This window comes from Stomoxys calcitrans, chromosome 1, assembly GCF_963082655.1.
Source record: "Stomoxys calcitrans chromosome 1, idStoCalc2.1, whole genome shotgun sequence".
Lineage (NCBI taxonomy): Eukaryota > Metazoa > Arthropoda > Insecta > Diptera > Muscidae > Stomoxys > Stomoxys calcitrans.
Genome location: NC_081552.1, coordinates 57,496,933 through 57,522,574, shown reverse-complemented (window position 1 = coordinate 57,522,574; position 25,642 = coordinate 57,496,933). Strand labels below are relative to the sequence as shown.

The following is a 25,642-nucleotide window of genomic DNA, read 5'->3' as shown; positions in this document are numbered from 1 at the left end:
AATTTGGATGCTTAAGTTGTCCCAGTTTCACGGGATTCTGACGAAATGGGGTTTACATATAAACCCGAGGTGGTGAGTATCCAAAGTTAACTTAATACCTTTTTACTTGTTTTGGCGTGTTTTATTAGGCTCGTTATTGTGTTGTTGGGAAACGCATTTAACATTAATATATGACGAATGATGAATTTTCTTTTCGCTTTCCTTATGAAATATTGTGTCGCTTGTTCTAAAAACTCTTGTTTTGTTCTAAAAATTCTGTTAATAAAATTTGTTGTCATATTAATTTTAATTTTCCTGGGATGTTTGGAGTAGAAGTTGATAAGTCGTCCTGAAGCCGCATTTTTTTGAAACCAGTTTAATTTAAACTGATTTTCGTGTCTGCACACCATTGTGTAAAGATATGGTAATTTGTTGTCCTTCTCGTATTCCATTGTATATTGTATTTGCTTGTCAAATGCGTTGAGTACCTTGAGTGTATTCTCTAGTTCCGTTTTCAAAATATTGCATAATGTAAGCATTTCCAAGAATAGGTCCATTGGAATCTTTGTATGTTTCTCCACGCTAGTCCATTTCTCCTTGATTGTTAGTATTGCTAAGTTGACTGGTACGCTTGCAAATAATGACACGAAATGGAAAAAAACTAATAGTTCCATGCTGCTATATTTTGTCTGCTGATCCTATTTTTAAATTACATCCCGTCCTTTCTATTGGAACTCTTTCGTCAAGTCATTAAGTATATCCGTTAGATATTTCGAGAGTTCATAAGTTAGGTAGTTAATGGATGAGCAAATCGGCCTCAAAAGGGTTCCTTCTTTATAGACTTTTGAAAGTCCATATATTCTTTGTGCTGTGTCACCCTGCTTGTTAATTTGTTCTTTTCGGTCAATGTTATAATTTGAAGATTAAATAACTTTTCCACAATTTTATTGTTTTTGGTCGGTAGTCCCGAAGTCGTTCTTTCGAAAAACGAAACAATTAAAGGTAGTCTCATTTGTACAACAATCACAAATCATATGATTCAATCTGCTATCTCGTCATCAAGATGTCATTTCAATATTGGCATTGTTCTCAACACAACTAAAGAAACTTGCCCTCGTTTGTTTACTTTGAAGAAAAGAGGAACTCACAAAGAAAATATGCAAAAAAAAAATGGGGAAATGACGTCTTAAACTGTCAAAGTGGCCGGCTGTTCTCAGCTGTCGCGTGAGTCCACCTTTATTCGTCTACCTTGTTCTCCTCCGAGCTGTATTAAAATCGATCGAAAAAATTGCATCCAACTATTGCCGTATATGGCTATAATTTGCATCATGTATTTATAAGTCCCGATGTGTTCCTAATTTATTGGAGATAAAATAAGAAAAGGTGTGAGAACTAGAAATCAGAAATACGAAGTCCACGTTATTGCAGTTGTAAACCCTTTTCTCTCTTTGTCTACCAATTTTTACTCAATAGATGAAATAAATAATTGATGACAAATGACCCAGCGACAACCGTAAGTGTAACATAAAACTTGTTTTCATAGCTAAAGGTCTGCAGACTAATATTATTTTAACTCATATCCTTGCTTAAGGTGGGTATTAAGTTATTTCTATTGTAAACTTTTCTTTGTAATATTTTAATTTTAAAAATTTTTTTGGAAGAAAATCAATATTCCAAAAAAAAAATTTTAATTTTCAAAAAAAAATTACTTTTTATAAAATAAAAAACCTTTTTTTTTTTGTTGTAAATACATTGTGGCTAAGGAAATAAAAAGAGATTTTTTATTTTTTTAAGAATGTTTAAAAATTTTTTTTTTTAAATTTTCTTTAAAAAAATTGTCGTTAAATTATGAATATATGAAATTTCATGCAAATTGGACAAGGGAATCTAGAGTCAAGCGTAATGAGTTAAAATGTTGTCTTTTAAAATATTTTTTGAAAATTGTCTATAGAAAAAATTTTACGAATATGTTTTCGTTTCAAAAAATGTTATTGAAATTTATCGAAATTTTTCTTTTAGAAAAATCAATTTCTAGGATGCCCGGACCTGAGCAACATTTTGCCTTCAGACAATTTATCATTGAAATTTTGCCTTTAGAAAAAATGTCTTTCAAGTTGTTTCTTTATATAGAAAAAAATTTATTTTGTGATTTTTCATTTTGTTTTTGTTTCTACTTGGAACAGAATAGCATAATTAAAAACAATTTTAAATGTGTGAGCAAAATTTAGTGTCGCAAAATGCATTGGGCAGGCGACAAAAATTTTATTGAAATTTTGGCTTTATAAAAATTTTGTCTTTAGAAAATCTTTCGCTGAAATAGTCTTCAGAAAAAAATTATTAAAATGTAGTCTTTAGAAAAATGTTATTGAAATGTTGTCTTGAAATGTAATTTTTGTCTTTAAAAAATAATTTCGAGGGGGTCAGACTGAAGAGAATGTTACGCTGAATTATTTAAACATTGTACTTGGGAAAAATTGTGATGAAGTTTTGCCTTTAAAAATACTACGCTGAAATTTTGCCTTTAGAAGAAATTCATTAAAATTTGTTAAGAAAAAATTTCCTTAAAATTTTGTACTTAAGAAACATGTTTAAGGTGATCCTGGTCTGATCACTTTAAAAATGATATTGTCTATTGAAAAAGAAGTTTGAATAAATTTATTCTAAACACAAAATTTTAGTAAATCATTTTAAAGTGACAAACTTTCATATTTATAATATTCTACAGAGGCAAAATTTTGATCAGACCAGGATCACCTTAAAAATATTTTTCTTAAGCTACGTCCCTGGTGAAGTCTTGCTCTTGCATGGGATTATTAAGTTGATCTCTTGCTTGGTGGAGCATGAAGGCGTTAGTTAGTGTGTACTTGTTGGTGTCTGTGTTATATCAGAAGTTTGAGTATTTTTGTGTGGAATATAAAAAAGTTACAAGGAGTGAGAGCTTACAAGATGCCTTTGTGCTTGAACGCAGAGTAAAACCTCGTTTACACAGCTCATTAAATCTGGATCAAAGGCATGAATGCTTACCTCTGTGCTAACAAGCAAGCACAAAAAAAGACAAAAACTTCCGAACTATCGGGAAAAATTTCTACCGGTAAAAAAACAATGTGCCATAAAATACAAGCACAAAATAAGACAAAACAAGTAAAATCTTGCTAAGTTCGGCCGGGACGAATCTTTGGAACCCACCACCATGGATTCTGCTAAACATTTATACAAAATAAATTTTGTTCTGGGGCATAATTTTATTCTACATACATACAAGCCCCAAATTTTTGTCCGATTTGGCTTAAAATTTTGCATGCGGTGTTCTACTACGACTTCCGAAAACCGTGCCAAATACGGTCCAAATCAGTGTATAACCTGATATAGCTCTAATGTAAACCGGTCTCTCGATCATCCTTGTTCGGTTCCTAGAAGCTTTAATTTTGGCTGCTTTGACAGATGTTTGGTATGTAGAATAAAATTATGCCCCTCAACTAAATTTATTTTATATAAATTTTTCGCAGAATCCATTGTGGTGGGTTCCCAAGATTCGGCCCGACTGAACATAGCACGCTTTTACTTGTTTTATGCTTGCTTGTTTGTATATTTTTGTTTGTGAACCATTGGATGCTACCGTTACACGAAGGTTAGCATGCTCGTCAAAAATTTGGGGCTTGTATGTATGTAGAATAAAATTATGCCCTTCAACTAAATTTATTTTATATAAATTTTTCGCAGAATCCATGGTGGTGGGTTCCCAAGATTCGGCCCGACTGAACATAGCACGCTTTTACTTGTTTTATGCTTGCTTGTTTGTATATTTTTGTTTGTGAACCATTGGATGCCACCGTTACACGAAGGTTAGCATGCTCGTCAATGACGCTGTGTGCCTGGGTTCGAATCCTGGCGAGAACATCAGAAAAAATTTCAAGTCGTTATAATTCTATGTTGGTGACATTTGTGAGGAACTATGCCATGTAAAAACTGCGCCCATTCGGACTCGGCTAATTTTTGTTCCAGAATTCGGTCAGAAATTGATACGATGAGTCAGAAAAAACATTCGAATTTTTAAGGAATTCCAATATACTTTCGGAACTTTTGCGAGTTGCTTTTTTAACATTTGTTTGCAGAGTTGAATTTTTCAACACGACGCTCATTATTCTGTTTAGGCCTTACATCTATTTTTAAGTAACAGGTCTAAGAATGTTAAAATGTAAACAATCGTTTTGTGTGGCAGGGTTGCCATCTGCAACAATTGGGAATCTGGCGTTCCACGAACTCTGGGCAGTCTTGCGTTTGTTACGCGCTGGTCATTAAAATCATAAAAATTTTAAAATTTACATCGTGCAAGAAAAAAGGTACAGGACATGATGATACAATGTGGCTAGCTCAATAAGAGAATGTACAAATAAACAAATTACCTTCAATCAATACAAGTTCTGCTACAATTTGCAACATCTTGGTGAACTGATGTCATTGTTACTTTAAGGGTACTTTACCTTCTTATTTCTAAGTCGTAGATACGCCAATGGTAATCTTAAGCACTAATAAGTTTTCAGATTACCCCAATAATATATCACCGTCTACGGACCAAATCCTGCTCTTAACCTTCATTTCAGATAACAAAATTATAAGTTCATCTTAAATGGTATAATTTATAATATAAAATATTATTAATACGTATAATGGGTGTCGATGTTGGAGGCCACCGTAGCGCAGAGGTTAGCATGTCCGCCAATGACGATGAACGCTTGGGTTCGATTCCTGGCGAGACCATCGAAAAAAATTTTCAGCGGTGGGTTTTCCTTCCTAATGCTGGCAACATTTGTGAGGTACTATGCCATGTAAAACTTCTCTCCAAAGAGGTGGCACACTGCGGCACGCTGTTCGGACTCGGCTATAAAAAGGAGGCCCTTTATCATTGAGCTTAGACTTGAATCGAACTGCACTCATTGATATGTAAGAAGCTTGCCCCTGTTTCTTAGTGGAATGTTTATGCGCAAAATTTGCAATTTGCAATTGGAGTCGAATATATATTAATAGATTTTTAAACAATAAAAAAATATATTTCCTAACCTGCCTAAACTCAGAGCTCTTACTTTAGAAAGGGTTGGTAAATTTATATATGACATTATTAGGATTAAGTATTGAAAAATTATATGAGAGAAAACACAAAATGTTCGATGTTAAGTTATATATGTGTATGTTGTTCGTCCTTTTGTCATCATGGGAGAGGCACATCACGGAGTGCCTTCTCCGCACGCTTCTGGTCCGTGCCGGGATTGAAAAGAACCCCGGACCATGGTTCTGTTCGGTTTGCCAGAACCGCCTCCATCATCGGTCGGTGTCGGTGAGGTGTAATCGGTGCATGGATTGGGTGCATTTCCGATCTTGTTTTGGCCTTACATCACTACGGGAGTGTAGTCATACTGAATATGTTGCAAGGTACTCTGCGTCCTCGTCGTCGGATTATGTGACCCGTCGGACTATGTGACGAGGAGGTGCAGTAGCTCGCCAGACATTTCCATTGCGTCCCCTGATCTCCTGAGTGACGTATCCTGGCAAGCCGTCATCTCTTTGGGGTCAGACCACCTCCCCATAATTTCCACCATCGACCGACCACCCGACTTTATAACCTCTGAGTCCCGGGCGTTTATCAATCAGAAGAAGGCCAATTGGGCTGGCTTCAAAAAGTCCACCAATAGCCGCTTCAGTGAACTACCACCCTCCTCGGATGCGCTAGTTGCCGAGAGAAAATTCCGAGATAGCGTTAACGCAGCAGCCGCTCGCTTTAAACCAGATCGTCGAATACCCCAAGTGCGACCCAATTTCTCGGCGCAGGCAGTGGTACTCGCAGACGAGCGTGATGGAATTCGTTGTACGGACCCCACTAACCCCAAAATCAGCGAGCTGAATCTGGAAATAAACGTGGGGTCATAAACGTATGATCTTAGAAACTCGGCACCTTTATTTTCTATGCTTCATAAATTAACTTATGTAATATATTTTACATATATAATATTTTGTATCAGTGATTTATATTTGAGGGGAAAAGGAACATGCCAAACGGTTATGGGTAACATGCGAAATGGTATTGGGTAACATGCAAAACGGTATATGAGTAGCGATGGACGATGGGTAAATACTCAAAAGGTTTTAATCTGGTAATTTGTGTAAATACCTGGGTATTTACCCATTTAAACCCAAAAGCTAGGTAATTATAATTTTGCAGATATCATGGGTATAAAAACATTTTCCAAACAATTTTGTTGTTTTCGTATTCTTTGTATATAAACCTGACCTTCTGATCTCATAAAATCGGATTTTAGTTATATATATCCGCTATATAGACCGATCTCCACTCTTAAAGTCTTGAGGCAATAAATGGGTAATTTTTCATTCAAATTTAGCACAGTGAGTTCTGGTAGACCCTTACCCATTTCTGTGAGGTGTGGTTCAGATCGGACTATATTTGGATATAGCTGCCCCATAGACCAACCCCCCGATCTCCCGATATAGGATACTGAGGCCATAAAATATCCATTTATTGCCCGAATTCGATGAAATTTGGCTCGGGCCCGTGGACCCCCAGGGGCCAAAAATCCCTCACCTCCAACCGCGTGGAGGTGATAGTCAAATTTTAATCCCCTTCAGGATTTTTATTATCGTGAGTAACCTTCCATCTCACGCGATTTTTCTTTTTTTTTAATGTTTCTTTTTTTGTAAAAAAAAACGAGATTTTGTTAAAACGACGAATAATTTATTGTAAATACGTATTTGTTTTAATCTAGAATCCTTCAGAGCTTAATTTCTTGCATATTCGTAATCTACTTGCTCATACCTTTCATTTGATACCCATATTGCCTAGGTTGGACTACTTCCCCCCAAGGGGGCAATTGTGGCCCCTATGGGGGTCCCCCAAAAACTGACTTCATATTCGGGTTCCTGGGGTCAAAATTAGGGGGTATGCCAAAAATTTGATTTTTTTGCGAACTACACCGTAAAAAACAGTTCAGCCCATCACACTGGCCAACGGTTTACAAAAGTTGTACGCTAAAGCAAGAGTACAATTCTGCAACAATAAAGCCTACGATTCAAATGATTCTAATAGGGCCACTAGACCTTTATATTGCGCCCGATCTTTATAAAAAGCTTTGTTATGATATTAATTTCAAAAGAATGACATTTAATGGTCTTGCCTATACAAAATTCCAATGCATTGAATTACGTTTTAAAAGTTGCAAACTTAATACTTTTTTTCATTACCCAAAATCAAATAAATTTGTTATTCTTAAGGACGAGAAAAAAAACCTTTAAAGGTTGCAATAAAAAGCCTCTGACTATTACTTCCGGTCTAATAGGTAATGCCTTCGGGAAAGTGCCTAACAATTGCGAATTCTAAAGGTTGCATTTGATACAAAAAAAAACTCTTGCGGACAATAGTATATATAAAAAGGTTTTTTATAGCTTGCTTATCTGTTTACGGCATTTTGCCTAGCTATCGCCAGTCAGTGCCGTTAGGAAAAGAACTTCGAGCTGTTTTATGGCTTAGATTCCAAGGTGGTTACCAAAAATAAAAACAAATCCTAAATGCAAACGGCACAACTTCAACGCAATTTCTAGCTTGTAATAGAAATACATCTTTAGTGTCACCAGATAAAACGACGTCATTGGGGGCAATTAGAACATCTACATCAACCTCTCTAATTAATTGCTGCCTTGCTTATTTAGCCTGGTATTTCATCATAATTTGTTGTTTTTAAGTTCCATCGGTACTTACTATTCTCCAGCGTGTATTAAAACGCCATTATTGGCGTGTGCTGTATTAACAGACATCTTCTTGTATATTAACAAATATCACTATTTTTTAAAGAATTCTTGTTTGTTGTGACTGTCGAAGAGAAAATCGCAAATAAAAATATCTGGAAATGTCAAATGACTCAAGTTGAATCATTCAACCTGTGTGATGCTAACGACGTCGGTCACTTCCGAAAACAAACATTTTTTAACTTCACAGGGTGACACAAAGTGAAAAAAATGAAAAGTACGTAAATTATATACCGTTTTAGCAATTGTGCCTTGATACAATTAAAAAGTAAAGTCAAAAGTCCAACAACCATGACATAATTACCAGGTAGTGTACCGTAAACAGCTGAGTACAATTTTTTCTCGCGAGTGCACTATCTGTCAACGAGTTTTGGTTGCGTGTAAGTATTATAGTTAAGAAACATAACACACACAATAGAGTTGCACTAATCACTGCTTTTGGCAGATAGTGCACTCAATATTTTGTTGTTGGGCAACTGCCGCTACCTGTAAATGAATATATCTTGCCAACAACAACGAAATCAACGATACAACCCATGGCGAAACAATTAAAGGTGGTCTCATTTGTATAACAACCACAAATCACATGGTGCAATCCGCCATGTTGTCATCAAGCTTATCGACGTTTTGTCAATACACACAAAGAAATGCGTATGAGCATGTGTTGTACGTGTGCGTACAGGAGCAGAAAATATGCGAGAAAAAAGATAACAACAAAAAAATGCAAACAAAAATCTGTTATCTTAATACCGCCAAACCTGACCGGATGTTAACAGCTGTTCGAGTGAGACCACCTATTTAAATCCGCCTTGGATACAACCCATGGCGAAACAATAGGTCTGATCGCGTACTTTTCCAGTAAAAATTTGCAGGAGAGTAAGAGCCAATTTACTCTCTTGAAAAAAATTGCTGAAAAACAGCTGATTTTTGTTTTGGTTGATTTTTTATTTGCCTGCTTGGAACACAATTTTTTTAAATAAAAAATGCTGGCGATACTTTGGGGTATTTTCCTTAGATAAACATCAATTTATTCACCCGAGAGTGAAAAGGCTAGAAGGGGAGCCATTCGTTTATCTGTGATCTACGTGCCGCTGGACAGCCATCTCAAATTACCGTGCAATCCCATGGCAGCCGGTTGTACGGACCGCATTGGCCCGATGAAGTCTTTCATTGTAAAACACACTGCAGCAACAACAACCGTGCACGAAGCTACGAATGTCATTAGTGTTGCCAAGTCGCGCAAGGCGCTAGTTCCAGACAGAATCTCTACACTGATGATGAAAAATCTAAATCTGCCTGGAGCCGATTACCATACAACTGGCCTCAGCCTATCTGAACAGTATTATAGTACCCGATGTTTGGAAGATGGGCAGTCTGATCCAACAACTGAAACCTGAAAAGGACAAGAGCAAGGGGGAGTCGTACAGACCGATCTACCATCTCTCATCAGTAGCCAAGACGCATGAGGGGCTAATCCTCCCGCTCCTCTCGTTGGACAATTTCCATTCGCCGAGCATCAGTATGCATTTCGAAGGCTGCATAGGTCTACAACTGCTTTACATGCCATCACGATATACAAAAGTACACTTGTTGTGCTGACAAAGATACCTTGAACTAACCATCTAATGCTTTTGGATATTGTGGTTAGATAAATTGCTACGACCACTAATGTGAAGCTAAGGGAGCTTTCTATTTGGTCCTGCGGCGGCTACGGACATTTGTTATAATTGAAGATATCTATCCGTTCACAATTGTCAGACCAATTTGCACGGTGCGTCACTTGTTTAACTACTCAGCTAGACCCACTCAATCCTATGGCAGCATCTTCCCCCTTAACAAATTCAAAGGAACGGTGTTGGTTTCATCGTAGCTCTCCGATTAGGATGGTTCCATCAAAACACTTAGATAAACCGATACTTGCTCTTTTCTTGATGTCTGGAAGGATACAATGTTTTAATTTTTTGATATTTTCCAAATAATTCCGCAAATTTTGCACTTACCTTCTAATGTAGCACACCCGACTTGAGGTAAAATTACAACTTCATTTGTCGAGTTTTTTTTTCCCGGAACACTAGCTGCTGCCATGAATCTTTATTAAAAGTAAATAAAAATGAAACAAATTTAATAATTACCAATAAACAATATTTATATTTTTTCACTTACCTCTGCCTTTTGATCCATTTTGGCGTTAGCTTTTGTATTTTCATGTAACGGCTGCTTTTCATAAAACAGCTGACCTTTACAAAACATCTGTTCAAAGTTGCAAATTTCTGTTGGCAAAAAAAAAAAATCCCAGTAGAAATTTGAAAGTTCTCTATTTTCTAACTGTCAAAATTTGCTCTCTCTCTCGAGCTCTCTACTGCTGGCAAATAAAGTACGCAAAGGACTTCCAGTAAATATTTGCAAATTTGCACAAATTTTAGAGCCCGAACACAGCTAATTAAAGGTGGTCTCATTTGTTCAAAAACCACACATCAAATGGTGCAATCTGCCATCTTGTTATCAAGTTGATCGACGTTTTGTGTGTATACGTGTGCATACATGAGCAGAGAATATGCGAGAAAGAAGATACCAACAGAGAAAAGGCCAACAAAAATCTAACATCTAAATACCGCATATCCTGGCCGGCTATTAACAGCTGTTCGTCTGAGACCTGCTTTTTAAATCCGCCTTGGACACAGCCAGGATGTACTTATAAGGAGAGAACATGCGAACAGCTGATTAAATTTTTTATTTTTGTTTTGATTTTGCAATAAATCTAAAAGTCAAAGGCTTAATATCACAGCTCTGATATTTTTTCGAAATCTTAAAAAGATGTTCTATTTGATTCGATATTCCACACATAAGCAACAAAACAGTGTTTTAATGATGAAATTGTGTTTGTGTGTATAGTTCTTAACTATAATACTTACGCACACAACCAAAACTTGGTTGAAAGATAGCGCACTTCGCGAAAAAAAAAAATTTACTCAGCTGTTTACGGTACACTACCAGGTAATTATGTCATGGATACAGCCATGATATATTAATTTACAGGTAGGGGCAGTTGCCAAACAACAAAATATTCTGTTGATAGATAGTGGTCAACATCAGTGATTAGTGCAACTCTAATTTTGAGTATGTTACTAGTTCGCGCCATTTTTTGTTGTTGTGTGTGTTATAGTTCTTAACTATAATACACACAACCAAAACTCGTTGGCAGATAGTGCACTTCGCAAGAAAAAATTGTACTCTGCCGTTTACGGTGCACTACCTGGTAGTTATGTCATGGATACAACCCCGTGGGGATGGTGGCGCAAATTCCCACTAGGCTGTCAAACTTCTGTACACTGCCAAATTCACATTCTAGTTTTTATTTGCTTTATCATGAGTTATGATTATAAACCTGTAAATTATAAATACAAACGATAAAAATGTGAAAAAGAAGCAAAATGTAAAAAAAAACCTTTGAAATCGAAACAAAGCATTTGACGTTCTAGTGGGAATTGGATACAACTTGAAATTGGAAAATTTAATCAGCTGGGCTTATGACTTTACCTTTTAATGTACCATGGTATTCGATTAAATACACGCCATTCGTTACGCCTTTGAGCTGTTCGTTCCATTTGGGCTTAAGAATGTGGGTGCCGTGTTTCGAAGATTTATCAACAGGGTGCTTAAGGATTTTATTGACGCGGGGCAGATTGTCGTGTATTTGGTTGATATTTATATAGCGACGGCTACGTTTGAGGATTTTGAAAGGGGTTTTGTGGACTTTGCGGAAGGTTGGCTTGCAGTTGAAGTGGGAGAAGTGTAAATGTTGTATAAGTGTATAAGGCGAGACTTTACATATAGATCACTTCGGTCCACTGCCGTCAGTGGGGTCTAGAAGGAAGTGTATTTTGGTCGTCATAGACGCGATTACGAAGTTCTTCATGCTGTATGCGGTCAATACACTAGGGACGAAGAAAGTCTCATGTGGTTTGAAGAGATATTTTGTGTATTATAGTCGTCTGGGACGACTACGTGATTAATGATTGCCTACTGACGTGATTAATGACAGAGGCCATGTTTTACATCGCATGAGTTCGCAAAATTTTTGGGCGATCGTATCATATCTCATATAAAGGTTTTGGTAGCTTCCCCTCAGTCTGACTGCCAGATGGAGAAAGTGAATAGGGATATAAGGGCGATGTTGTCTAAATTATCTGAGCCGGTTGAACACTCGGACTGGGTCGAGAAATTGCCAGAGGTTGAGTATGCCATGAACAATACGGAGCATTGCACGACTGGACAATCTCCGAATTGTCTGCTGTTTGGTGTAGCCCAGAGAGGGGATATAGTAAACGAAAAACTCCAAAATTAATTTTTTTATTTTATATTTTTTATTTGCCAGTCTAGCGGATTCGTTAGCTTAGGTTTGGTATTCTATTCTGTTTTCGATTAATTGTTTCACGAGTGGAATTTGACAGTAGTGTTTTGTTTTTATTTTCATACTAAAAGACGTTTTTTATCTGCACTTATGGTATTATTTTGTTTTTTCGGAAATAAATAAAATAACAAAAAGGAAAAATTAAACATTGAAACCAATAAAACAAAAATGATGCCGACAATGATGTCAATCGTTGCCACTAAAATTTCGTTTTGCCATTTTCTCACTATAAACAGAGTACTACTTTTTCGCCTATATTCCTCCAGCGCTTCGCCGACGTTTTTTTTGTATATGGAGTTTGACAGCATTTCGCGTGAAAAGCTGAACAGGATACTCAGTTTCAGGATTTACTGAATAAGGTTAAGCCAATCGATCAGACGACATAATTTTATTTTTGGCAGTATTTGGCATTGAGGATGTCAACTTGTTCTTTTTTTACATTAACTCTTTGTTTACGTTTTATCCTATTAGATGACATTTTCAATTCCTTAATGATGTTCATCTAACCTTCTAATAGTGAATCCTGACTCAGCTTAACCGATAAATAAAACGCTCTTCCCGCTAAATGATTTATACCAAGATACATTGATGTACAGGTAGTAGCAGTTGCCCAACAACAAAATATTGAGTGCACTTTCTGTCAAAATCACCGATTAGTGCAACTCTGATTTCTAGTATGTTACTAGGTCGCGCCATTTTTCGTTATTTGTGTGTGTAATGACACAAATAACTATAATACACATACACAACCAAAACTCGTTGATAGATAGTGCACTTTGCAAGAAAAAATTTTACTCAGCTGTTTACGGTACCTGGTAACTATGTCATGCTTTATACTTTAACTTTGGCAGCACTGACACCACGTCAAAAATAATCAAATATCAACAAAACAAACAAAATAAGTCATTTTATATATATCTTTATAAAGAGAAACAGATGACGAACCATTAAATCCGAATTTAAAGAGCAGTGTAAACGGGGCTTTGCATTCTCTATTCGTGACGCACACGCACACAAATTTCTTTGTGTGTGTTGACAAAACTTCGCTCAGCTTGATGACAAGATGGCGGGGTGCACAATATGATTTGTGGATGTTTTAGCAGCTTACTAAACGGGGATAGTATTTTTCTCCATACAAACTAAAGCTTACTTTTCTTTTCGAGCGGAATTCTGTCAAACTCAATATAAAAAAACGTCGGCGAAACGTTAGCTAAGAACAGGTGGAAAAGTAGTACTCCTTTTAGTATTCATTTACAGGTAGCGACAGATGCCCAACAGCCAAATATTGAGTGCACTATCTGTCAAAATCAGTGATTAGTGCAACTCTGATTTTGAATATGTTAAAGCAGAATAGAATACCTACCCTAAATCATAAAGTTGTGAAAACAATTAAATTTGGGGTTACTTTCATTCAACTGACATCAAAAACAGCTGATTTCTTTATCTTTTTGTTATAAAGGAATAGATCACCACTCTAATCGAAAAAATAACAGTGCTATTTTGAAAAATGATTTTCATGTGTTAGTTTTGTTCGTATTACACTATGTGTGCAAATTTAAGGGAGGATTAATCATAGAAAAAGTTAGTGTAGGGTAAAACAGAAAAAATTAAAAACTATGTTCAATTAGGAAATCTGTACTTCAATTAAAAGATTTGCTGAAATCGGACCTATAATGGAATTTGTATTATTGATTGCCTATTTTGTAATTTGGATTTATGATAAGTTCAAACATTTAATTACAGTGGTTATGAACTCAATAAACCAGTCATTTGAAATTTGCCATTTTTTTAAATAATGTTTTTACTGTTTTAATAAAAATAAGATTGATATTTTTACATTATTAAAAAACTTTTTATTTTATTGAATTAAATGTTATATATAAAAATCAATTTGTGTTTGTTTGTTTGTGTGTTCCTTATAGACTCAGAAACGGCTGAACCGATTTTCTTGAAATTTTCACAGATGGTGCATTAAGACCCCGCGATGAAAATAGGGTACTACATTTTTTGATATCTGAAGGGGAGGGCGGACCCTCCCCCTTACCCTAATTTTCAGAAATGCCAGATCTCGGAGATGGGTGGTGCGATTTAAGCGAAATTTTGTGTGCTCTCATATAGTACCATAAAAATAAAAATTTGGTATCCAAATTTCAGATGAGGTACCTAGGGGGGCTGCCCCACCCTAAAACCTATCAAACATATATTTAGACCAATCACGACAATATAGGAGTTAAATGAAGGGTATTTAGGATAAGAAAACGTATATCATATCCAATTGTCGGACCAAGTGTTAGGGGGACCACCCCAAGCCCCAAAACACCCCTAATTCGGACATATTTACCGACCACGGCAATATGGGACTCAAATGAAAGGTATTTGTGAGTAGAATATGAATCTGATATCCAAATGTGGGACCACGTTTCTGGGGGTCCACCCCTTCCCCAAAACACCCCCAAACTGAACTTATTTACTGATCATGGGAATGTGAGGCTTAAATAAAAGTTATTTGAATGTAAAATACGAATCTGATATCCAAATATGGGGCTCAAATAAAAGGTCTTTGGGAGTAAAGCACGAATCTGATATCAATATTTGGGAAAAGTGTCTATGGGACCGTCCCACTCCCACAACACCACCCAAATAGTAAGTATTTGCTGACTATGGGAATATGAGGCTCAAGTATGAGGGTTTTTAGAGTTGAAAACGAATCCGATATATATTTTCAAGGCCAACTCACTGAGTGGCCACCCATCCCCCAAAACACCCCCCAAGCCGGTCATGTTTGCCGACTATGGAAATATGGGGCTCAAATAAAAGGTATTTGCGAGTAAACCACGTATTAGGGACCAACTGTCTAGGGGACGTCCCACCACCTTAACAACCCCCATATAGGACGTATTTGCTCACCAAGACAATTTGGGTCTTAAATTAAATATTTATAGTTTTTAGGTTCAATACCGCAAACCGGACATATTTGCTGATTTTTGCAATAAGGAGTTTAAATGAGATTAGAAAATAAATTAGATATCCAATTTTGAGGGCAATGGCAATATGGGGTTCAAATAAATGATATATAGTTATATGAGATTAGAGCACATTGTTGATATATTCTCCGGGCTTAGTGTTTGGGGGACCACTCCAATCCCCAAAACACCCCTAAATCGGGCATATTTACCGACCATGCCAATGTGAAGCTTAAATAAAAGGTATTGGGGGATAGAGCAAGAATTGATACCCATTTTCGGGACCAATTTTCTGGGGGTCTACTCCTTTCCGAAAATACCCCACAAACAGCAATTTTTTAGTGACCATCGCAATATGAGGCTTAAATAAAGGTATTTGGGATTAGAATACGAATTTGATATCCAAATGTAGGACCATGAATTTAGGGCATCACCCCTTTCCCAAAACACCCCCAAAGGGAAAAATTTTTTCGACCATGCCAATATGTGGCTCAAATGAAAGGTATTTGAGATTAGAAAACGAATTTGATTACCTATTTTAGGGCCATGTGTTTGGGGGACGCCTCATCCTGTAAACTCCTCTTAAGCCAATGGCAATATGGAGTTTAAATAACTGGTATTTGAGAGAAGAGCACGAAGCTGATATTTTTTCAGGGCCAAGTATCTAAGGGCCACCTCTCCCCCGACAACACCACTAAATCAAACATCATGAGAATATCAGGCTGAAATGAAGTATTTCAAGAATGGAGTACACCTTACATCCAAACTTAAATTCGTAGACCAATAAAGATCATGTGGGATTCAGATAAAGGCACTTATATTGTTAAACTGTTAGTCAAGTTAGCATGGTATTTCACTAAAAGATCTTTAATTGTCAAAAATAAATATTCCCAGGAAGCTTTTGTTCCATATAAAGTAAAAGAAGGCGCAGCGGAGCGGGCCCGGGTCAGCTATTTGCTTATAAAACAAGAACAAGAATGTTGAATTTTTTTTTTATTTTTTCTTAACGGTCCCAGGCTTTTAAAACAAAGAGAAAATTATCAATTCCATTTTGCCCCTCTCTTCCACGACATATTCATTTACAGGTAAGTGCACTCAATATTTTGATGGCAACATGGCAGATTGCACCATATGATTTGTGGTTGTTGTACAAATGAGACCACATTTAATTGTTTCGCCATGGACTAACCGGCATGCAAAGTGGATTAATAAAGGTAGTCTCACACGAACAGCTGAAAACAGCCGGCCAGTTTGACGGTATTAAGATGTGAATTCTGTGTTTACATTCGCAGCAAACCACCCGTTTTTTTTGCACGTTCTTTTTCTCATTTTGCCTGTACACGTACAGACACGAATACAAGTTTCTTTGGTTGTGTTGAGAAGAATGCCAATTATGAAATTAAATCTTGGTGACGAGATGGCGGATTGCAGCATATGATTTGTGGTTGTTGTACAAATCAGACCACTTTTAATTGTTTCGCCGTGGGTGCAGGTCATGGCGAAACAATTAAAGGTGGTCACATTTCTACAATAAATCCAAACATGATGTGTGTACATGAGCAGATAACATGCGAGAAAGAAGATAACAACAAAGAGAATGCAAACAAAAATTTGAGTTGCACTAATTACTAATTGTTACAGCTAGTGCACTCAATATTTTATTGTTGGGCAACTGCATTTGTATTTTCATCATTACAACACTGTTTGTGCGTGGAATATCGGATCAAATGGAACATATTTTTTTAGGTTTTAGAAAAAAATCACACCTGTGTTATCTATCCTTTGAAATTTAGATTTACTGCAAAATCAAAACAAAAATAAAAAAAAATTGTACTCAGCTGTTCGCATGACCTCACCTTATAAGTGCATCCTGCTGATTACCTACCGCAAACGAAAATTTCGTTTAGGATATGTCAATATTAATTTCTTTTGCAAATTGCAAATGCAAATTTTGCCCATGAACATTCCACTAAGGAACAGGGGCAAACTTCTTATGGTAAGGGAATTTTCGCCAATGGTGCATACTGCGATTTAACCAGAAGAATATCGATACGATGACTTGTAACCCGAGGGTGAGAAACCCGGCTTAACTATAGCAAAATTTGAGATGTCATCATACAATAACATATGGTATGATGGCACCTTTAGTTTTGATAATTTCGAAATTTATCATCCAACAAGATTGGTCAAACAAATTTATTGTTTTTGTCACCATGTGTTTGCTAGCGAAAATTCGGCTAAAGTTGCGTACAGGTCTTAAAGAAGAAATTTGATTAAGACATTATGTCAACCTGTGAGTTATCATCAAGTGCATTTGTCCTATCCTCCAGTTTAGCAAGAGCTATCAGGAAGGATTGTTCTAGGAAAACCAGTTTTGGGATATGTGCGATACACCAAATAATTTGGTGTACGCAGTTTTCAGAAAAAGTACCTTTATTGTCTCCAGAATGAATTAAGTGTCCTGCCCTCTAGGTTCTAGCCAGAATTCTGGAAGGATTGTTCTACGAAAAACCATTCTGGGGTATGTGCAATACACCAAATTAAATGTTTTTTTCTCCACTTTGATTGGGTATATGCACTTTTTTGAACGAAGTCCATTTATAGCTTTTAGACTCGATTTAATGTTCTGCGCTTCAGTTTCAAAACAGAAGTCTGGAAGATTTATTCTACGAAAAATAGTTCTGGGGAAAGTGTGCTATACCAAATTTAAGACACTGATTTCCCCTCTAATGGCTGGTAACATGACATAAGTACCAGGTAGGGTAACGTAAACAGCTGAGCACAATTTTTTCTACGAGTTTTAGTTGAGAGTGTGTATTATAGTTAAGAACCATAACGTATACAAACGACAACAAATGGCGCGAACTAGTTATATAGACAAAATCAGAATTGCACTAATCACTGATTTTGACAGATAGTGCGCCACTACCTGTAAATGAATATATCTTGGCTGGTACTACGTTCGTTTTTCGCAACAGATTTTCGTGATTACTTTTTTTAGATAATAGATTTTGAAGCAAAAATACTTGCTGATTTCATTCAATACGACATTTCATCATTATTTATGAACAAATAGTGTTTCAAAAAAGCAACCGTGAAAAATGTGTTTTCAACTGTGAAAAACGAAAATAGTACCAGCCTTAATTTGGTGTGCACACTTGAACAAAGTACATACAGCGGTCAAAAAAAGTATTCATCATTCAATGTTTTTTTTTTAATAAGTCTACAAAAGACAATTGGAATAAAAACATATCAAACTAATGATGCAGTAGTGCTTGTGTGATATATATGTACACAATTTCATTGTTTTTAAAGAAAAAAATAGTATTTATTGGAACAAAAAGGGCCATTTTACAGCTGAACACAAAAAATTAAACAAAAAAAGTATTCATCATTGCAAAAAAACAAAAAAATAAATAACATAATTTAAAAAAATTAATACTTTGTTATTCGACCACCGCGTCTTATAACTTCTTTTAAACGGTTTGACATCGATTGGACTAATTTAGCGGTTATATTTTGGTCTATATTAGTCCATTCCTCCATTATCACCTGTTGCATTTGACTCTTGCTCGAAAAATTGCGCGTTCTCAATTTGCGTTCGAGATGTTCCCAAAGATGTTCAATTGGGTTCAAGTCGGGACTTTGAGGAGGAGTTTTAATGACTTTGGGGCAGTTATACAGCATCCACATCTTGGTATTTAAAGCAGAATGTTTGGGGTCATTATCTTGATAATATTGAAAGTTATTACCAAGCCCAAGTTTTACAGCACTATCTTTTAAATTCCTCTTTAAAATGTCAATGTAATACTTATGATCCATTACTCCATTAATAATTTCAAGATTTCCCGCTCCTGAAGCCGCCATACACCCCCAAACCATTAAACCACCTCCACCATGTTTTACAGTAGCAACTGTATTTCGTTCTTCAAGCTCTGTATTTGGTTTTCTGTACACTATGACCTTTCCATCGCACCCAAAAAGATTAAACTTGCTCTCGTCTGCAAAAATGACTGTTTTCCAAAATGATTCGGGCTGTTTTACATACATTTTTGCGAAGTTTAGCCTTTTCACTCGGTTTATTTTATTTATAAAGGGCTTCTTACGTGCAGTTCTTCCTCTGTAACTATGCCTTTTGAGTGTATTTCGAATTGTTTGTGTAGTAACTTCCTTCCCTAAATATTCCATAGTGTTTTTACGAAGAATGGTCGCATTTGTCTTCGGAATTTTCTGAACTTGCCGCACTAGCCAACGCACATCTCCAACTGAAAGTGCTTTTGGTCGACCAGATCTTGGTTTATTGTCAACAGTTTTCGTTTCTGTCCACTTTCTGATGATGGATTGTATAGTAGATCGTGGTCTATTTAATATTTCACTGATAGTTTTTTGAGTTAAACCATTCCTGTGGTGTTTTATTATCAAAACTTTTACCTCATCAGAAACCTCGTTTTGCTTACGACCCATTTTGACAAAAACTATATTTTCAATGAAATTAAATATTTGCTGTCAAAGGCAAAGCCTCCTTTACTAAATAAAACAGAAAAGGGGGATTCCCATATAATATTTGAATTTGACTTTGATGATTGCACATCAATGATGAATACTTTTTTTGTTCTGTTTTTGATGTTATTATATAAAATTGCATTTTTTGCGCTAATTAAATTTATTTTTTGAATTTATTTTAAAACATATTACGAAAAATAAACTATTGCATAAAACTGCATTATTTGTTTACTTTAAATTTTCTTCAATTACCCAAAATAAGTGAATTTATTATCAATTTTGCTAATGATGAATACTTTTTTTGACCGCTGTATATAGTTTCCATACTGAATTTTTTGTCCTGCCCCCCAGTTTCGAGACAGAAGTCTGAAAGTTTTTGTTCGGAGCAGCTAACTAGCCGCCGACGACGACAATTTCGTTCACTGGTTTTCAACACATAGATTTATAGCAATGGTTATCTAGCGTGGTATTTGGTATTTATGAGATTGGTACTTTGTTCTTCTTCTTGCTCTTCAGAAACGTACGGAGAGAACAATATCATGTTGTCTCTGTTTCTCAACGAACATGGTGGAATGCGGAGAGCCGTAGAGTTTTGTAAAGTGTAGAGAACACAGCTGTGTATTTGAAGCAGTGCTGGCAACTTTGAATGTGTGCTGTGCAGAGGTGCATCTGCGTTGTTTGTATGTTTGTATGTGTGTTTTGTTTTCGAAAAGGCTGCTGCTTCTTTGGTTAGTTTGTGCGAGACATCAACTTGGAAACTTTTTTCAGCGCAACCAATTATTCTGGCGTCATTTTGGTGCTTCCCAAACGGATGTGGACAACTCCATATATGTTCTAGAGACAGTTTGAAGAATTGAGTTTCTGGGCGGTAAGAAAAAAATGTGGTTAATGTTAGAGTGCTTGCTTAATGGGTCGTTTACATCTACAGACTATTCTGTGACCCAAAAGGATTGCAAAGCATCATAGGATCCCCCCAAAACCTGAAAGTTCTTGTGAAACATTCTCACAGACCTCGCTCCGTGGTGTTCTTCAATTGTATGGAAGTTGTGTGAGCCATAGTTCGCTTGTTCCGGGAGTTTATTTCACAGTTCGATACCCTCCCTTCTTCCCCTCTCTGCTAACACTCGGCAATTCGGCAAATACGGCACTTGGCTGTGGCTGGCTAATAGCGTAAAAGAGGTTGGCTGATGTGTAATTTATGAGAAGCCTCGCCATGTATTGAAAGACACCGATACCGAGTGCATGGTACCTTATGGGATATAAAAAAACAGCAAACGCATGACAATTCCTTCAAACAAATCCAAAAAACAATCTCTTACAGCAGCGGCGGCATAAACATAAACAAGAAGAAAAGAAAAATTATCGCAAAGTGTATTTTTGCGTATTGAAATTAGCAAAAAGTATTGTTGCAAAATCGAGCTAGTACATCGATTCTAAAAAAACTACACGTTTTGGAAAAAAGCAGAAGCAAGTATCTATTTCCCTTTTATGATTTTTAACGATACATTTGGTAACTTTAATTTTCACTTCATAATTAGCAGCATTTCACAAAATTCCTGGAAACGGCTAAATAGGAGGACCAATTACACAAAACAGATAGAACACGTGCGGCCATCAGCAACGACGAAGACTAAGTTTTTGGGACAAAATTAGTGCCGACAGCACAAGACGCAGGAGGGAACGTTGCTTTTATTATAAAGCAATGGCAGCGTTATCAACAGATGAGGCCAGCAAATTGCTGGATTTCTCTCAAAAGTTGGACATAAATCTTTTAGATCGCATTGTCGAATGTTTATATTCCTCGCAGGGAGAACAACTTCGCATAGCCCAGGACATTCTCACCACCCTGAAAGAACATCCGGATGCTTGGACGCGTGTAGATAGTATTTTGGAATTTTCCCAAAATCAGCAAACCAAGTTTTACGCTCTCCAGATTCTGGAAGAAGTTATTAAGACACGCTGGAAGATACTACCCCGCAATCAGTGTGAAGGCATTAAGAAATACGTAGTGGGCCTGATAATCAAGACTTCATCAGACGCCGCCACCATGGAAGCAAACAAGGTCTACTTGAATAAATTGAATATTATTCTGGTGCAGATTTTGAAGCGGGAATGGCCTCGCAACTGGGAGACTTTTATAAGCGACATAGTGGGCGCTTCAAAAACAAATGAATCACTATGCAAAAACAATATGGTTATTTTGAAAAATCTCAGCGAGGAAGTCTTTGATTTCTCCTCGGGACAAATAACCCAAACTAAGGCGAAACACCTAAAGGATACCATGTGTTCGGAATTCGCACAAATTTTTCAACTATGCTCCTTTGTGCTGGAGAGTTCAATGAATGCCCCCCTCATTCAGGTGACATTAGAGACGCTTTTGCGATTTCTCAATTGGATTCCTCTCGGCTATATATTCGAGACATCGCTGATTGACACTTTGATATTCAAATTCCTCAGCGTGCCCATGTTCCGTAATGTGACATTAAAGTGCCTCTCGGAAATTGCTGGCCTAACAGTACCAAGTTACAACGACAACTTCACCACCCTCTTCAGGGACACAATGACACAGCTCGAGCAGATGATCAATCAGAACACCAACATGAATCACATCTATGCCAATGGCAGCGACAGCGAGCAAGAATTTGTCCAGAATTTGGCAATGTTCTTGTGTACATTCCTAAAGGAACACGGCAAATCTGTGGAGGATGTTAAGTACGTGGACTATTTGAATCAGGCGCTCTTGTATTTGGTCATGATATCCGAAGTAGAGGACGTTGAGGTATTCAAAATATGTCTGGAATATTGGAATAGTCTGGTCGAGGACTTGTATACCAGCGAATCCTTTGGCAGCGGTGCCTCCAATGTGCATTTGGGTCAATCGGATGTCATGACTTTGGTCAAGCGCAATGCCACATTTCCGCGCCGCCGTTTCTATGCTAGTATTTTATCCAAAGTTCGTTATATAATGATTTCTCGTATGGCCAAGCCCGAAGAAGTACTGGTCGTTGAGAACGAAAACGGAGAGGTTGTAAGAGAATTTATGAAGGACACCAATGCCATTAATCTATACAAGAATATGCGTGAGACGTTGGTGTTCTTAACTCATTTGGATTGTGCAGATACTGAACGAATTATGACATTAAAGTTGTTGAATCAAGTCAATGGCACCGAGTTTTCTTGGAAAAATTTGAATACTTTATGTTGGGCCATAGGCTCAATATCGGGCGCCTTCTGTGAGGAGGATGAAAAGCGATTTTTGGTAACCGTCATTAAGGATCTCCTGGGATTGTGTGAGCAAAAGAAGGGAAAGGATAACAAAGCAATAATTGCCTCGAATATCATGTATGTGGTGGGGCAGTATCCTCGATTTCTACGAGCCCATTGGAAGTTCTTGAAGACGGTGGTGAACAAGCTCTTCGAATTTATGCATGAGACTCACGATGGCGTTCAGGATATGGCGTGTGATACCTTCATAAAAATAGCCATAAAATGCAGGCGTTACTTTGTGACTATCCAACCGAACGAAGCTTGCACATTCATCGATGAAATTTTGGGTACTATGAGCAGCATAATCTGCGATTTGCAGCCTCAACAGGTACACACATTCTACGAAGCCGTTGGCTACATGATATCTGCCCAAGTGGACCAAGTCCAACAGGATATTTTAATAGAGAAGTACATGTTTTTACCCAATCAAGTGTGGGATGAAATAATTTCGCATGCCTCCAAAAATGTTGACTTTTTGAAGAATATGACGGCAGTCAAACAATTGGCTAGCATTCTGAAGACGAATGTTGCGGCGTGCAAAGCTTTGGGCCATGCCTATGTCATTCAACTGGGACGTATATATTTGGACATGCTCAACGTTTACAAGATAACGTCGGAGAACATCATTCAAGCCATAGAACTGAATGGCGTGAACGTCAATAATCAGCCATTGATTAAGGCGATGCATGTGGTCAAGAAGGAAACCCTCAACCTAATCTCAGAATGGGTATCTCGTTCCAACGACAACCAATTGGTTATGGATAATTTTATACCTCCGCTATTGGATGCAGTTCTATTGGATTATCAGCGATGTAAAGTGCCTTCGGCCAGAGAACCCAAGGTCCTAACATCAATGGGCGTAATTGTTCATAAATTGCGCAACGATATCACAAACGAAGTGCCGAAAATATTCGATGCCGTTTTCCAATGCACTCTCGACATGATCAACACAAACTTCGAAGACTATCCCCAGCATCGTGTCAGCTTCTACGAACTGCTGCAAGCTGTCAATGCGCATTGCTTTAAGGCTTTCCTGAACATACCACCAGCACAATTTAAGTTAGTCTTCGATTCGGTTGTGTGGGCATTTAAACATACCATGCGAAATGTTGCGGACATAGGACTTAACATTTTGTACAAGATGTTGCAGAACTTGGAGCAGCATCCTACGGCGGCGCAGAGCTTCTACCAGACATATTTTACAGACATTTTAATGCAGATATTTTCCGTTGTCACGGACACTTCACACACAGCCGGTCTGGGTAACCATGCCATGATCCTAGCATACATGTTTTCCCTGGTCGAAAACAATAAGATTACCGTTAACCTTGGTCCCGTACCCGACAATACCATTTTCATACAGGAGTATGTGGCATCACTGCTAAAATCAGCATTCAGTCATCTGACAGATAACCAAATCAAGGTATTCGTCACGGGACTATTTAATTTAGACGAAAATGTTCAGGCATTTAAGGAACACTTGAGAGATTTCTTGATACAAATTCGTGAGGTAACCGGCGAGGACGATTCCGACTTGTATCTGGAGGAGCGGGAGGCAGCGCTTCGAGAAGCCCAAGAAAGTAAAATGTTAATGCAACGCAACATACCAGGCATGTTGAATCCTCACGAATTGCCCGAGGATATGCAGGACGAATAAAGGGAGATGATGTTGAATTCAATCTGCCCTTTGCAAAAGAGGAAAGAAAATCTATTGTAACTGTCATAGCAATCTAAAAGAATCGGAATGCAACTACAAAACAAACATAAACAAAACACAAAACGAAAACAACAATAACAACAAGCAAGAGAAGAAAATTATGAAGATGAAAAATGGTAATTGTAGCGGGATTTGAACGCGTGCGGATTTAATTATTCAATATAACTATGTATACACTATTCAATAGCGAGTATCATATATATCTGTGGTCTTCACAAGCCAGAACTCGAGCGCACCTGGCTTGAGTGGACTTGTTATACATTTTTGATTTAAACTTTGATCAGATTATGATGAACTATCAGACTCTATATCTTATCCTCAAAGATATATGCACTCTTTTTTTACGATGACTTAATGAGGCTAAGTATGGATAGTAGTCACCCTTAAAAAGAAAAACGTAACCCAAAAAAAAAAAAATCTAACTTAAAAACAAAAAAAAAAACAAACAAACTGGAAAGCAAATTTTGTTAATGCTCTCTTGATTGAATTTAACGAACTAGCAGATGAAGATGAAGAAAGTAGGTCTGTCTTGGGTTCTTGCTTGTGAAGCAATCACAGAATATAACATACATAAACACACATTCTAATTAGAATATTAAACACACGAATTCAAAAAAGCGAATATAACAGAAATAAATGTATATATTTTATGTTTCGTCAATAATAAAATAGTGTTAATACGTATGTATATGAGCATAGAGAATTACATTTCAACGGCAAATAGCGATCGCAAGGATGAAAGGATGAACGCCGCAATGATATATGTCTAGTGAGGAGAAGTTGATGGGAAATCCCATTTACAATGAGATCAAAGTTAAACATTCCCATATGACAATGGCTTTGTAACATTTTATACTTAACAGTCTGTCAAGTCGATGTTTATGAAGGAGGAAAGTTGTTATTTACAATTGATGGCCGAGAAAACTATTGGCCGTTTCTCTACAGTCATCGATTCCCGACAATTCGAGCAAATGTTTAACAATAACAAATGCG

The 25,642-nt window shown here is 37.0% G+C and overlaps 2 protein-coding genes and 1 long non-coding RNA gene across 7 annotated transcripts in view; 1 reads left to right on the top strand and 2 right to left on the bottom strand.

Annotated features, from left to right (window-relative positions):
• Positions 1-7,939, bottom strand: part of LOC106090307 (WW domain-binding protein 2) — a 37,392-nt gene extending 29,453 nt beyond the window's left edge. For 2 of the 5 annotated variants that reach the window (XR_001221788.2, XM_013256462.2), the window contains exon 1: positions 7,742-7,939. Coding sequence is in view for 2 of the 5 variants with exons in the window: in XM_013256462.2 (XP_013111916.2) it covers positions 7,742-7,797 (56 nt within the window). In the remaining 3 variants the exon portion in view is untranslated. The remainder of the gene's footprint in view (positions 1-7,741) is intronic. The other 3 variants (XR_001221790.2, XM_013256464.2, XR_001221789.2) reach the window with 2 other exon arrangements.
• Positions 7,940-9,110: 1,171 nt separating this feature from the next.
• LOC131994143 (uncharacterized) lies at positions 9,111-10,566 on the bottom strand. The gene is made up of 3 exons (XR_009396486.1): positions 9,952-10,566; positions 9,789-9,877; positions 9,111-9,723 (listed from the first exon to the last, which is right to left on the bottom strand). It is a non-coding gene; the product is annotated as an uncharacterized LOC131994143 (long non-coding RNA).
• Positions 10,567-21,209: 10,643 nt separating this feature from the next.
• LOC106090309 (exportin-1) lies at positions 21,210-25,333 on the top strand. Its single transcript, XM_013256467.2, has one exon. It carries the CDS (start codon positions 21,368-21,370, stop codon positions 24,587-24,589), a length of 3,222 nt encoding a protein of 1,073 aa, XP_013111921.1. The 5' UTR covers positions 21,210-21,367; the 3' UTR covers positions 24,590-25,333.
• Positions 25,334-25,642: the final 309 nt, after the last annotated feature.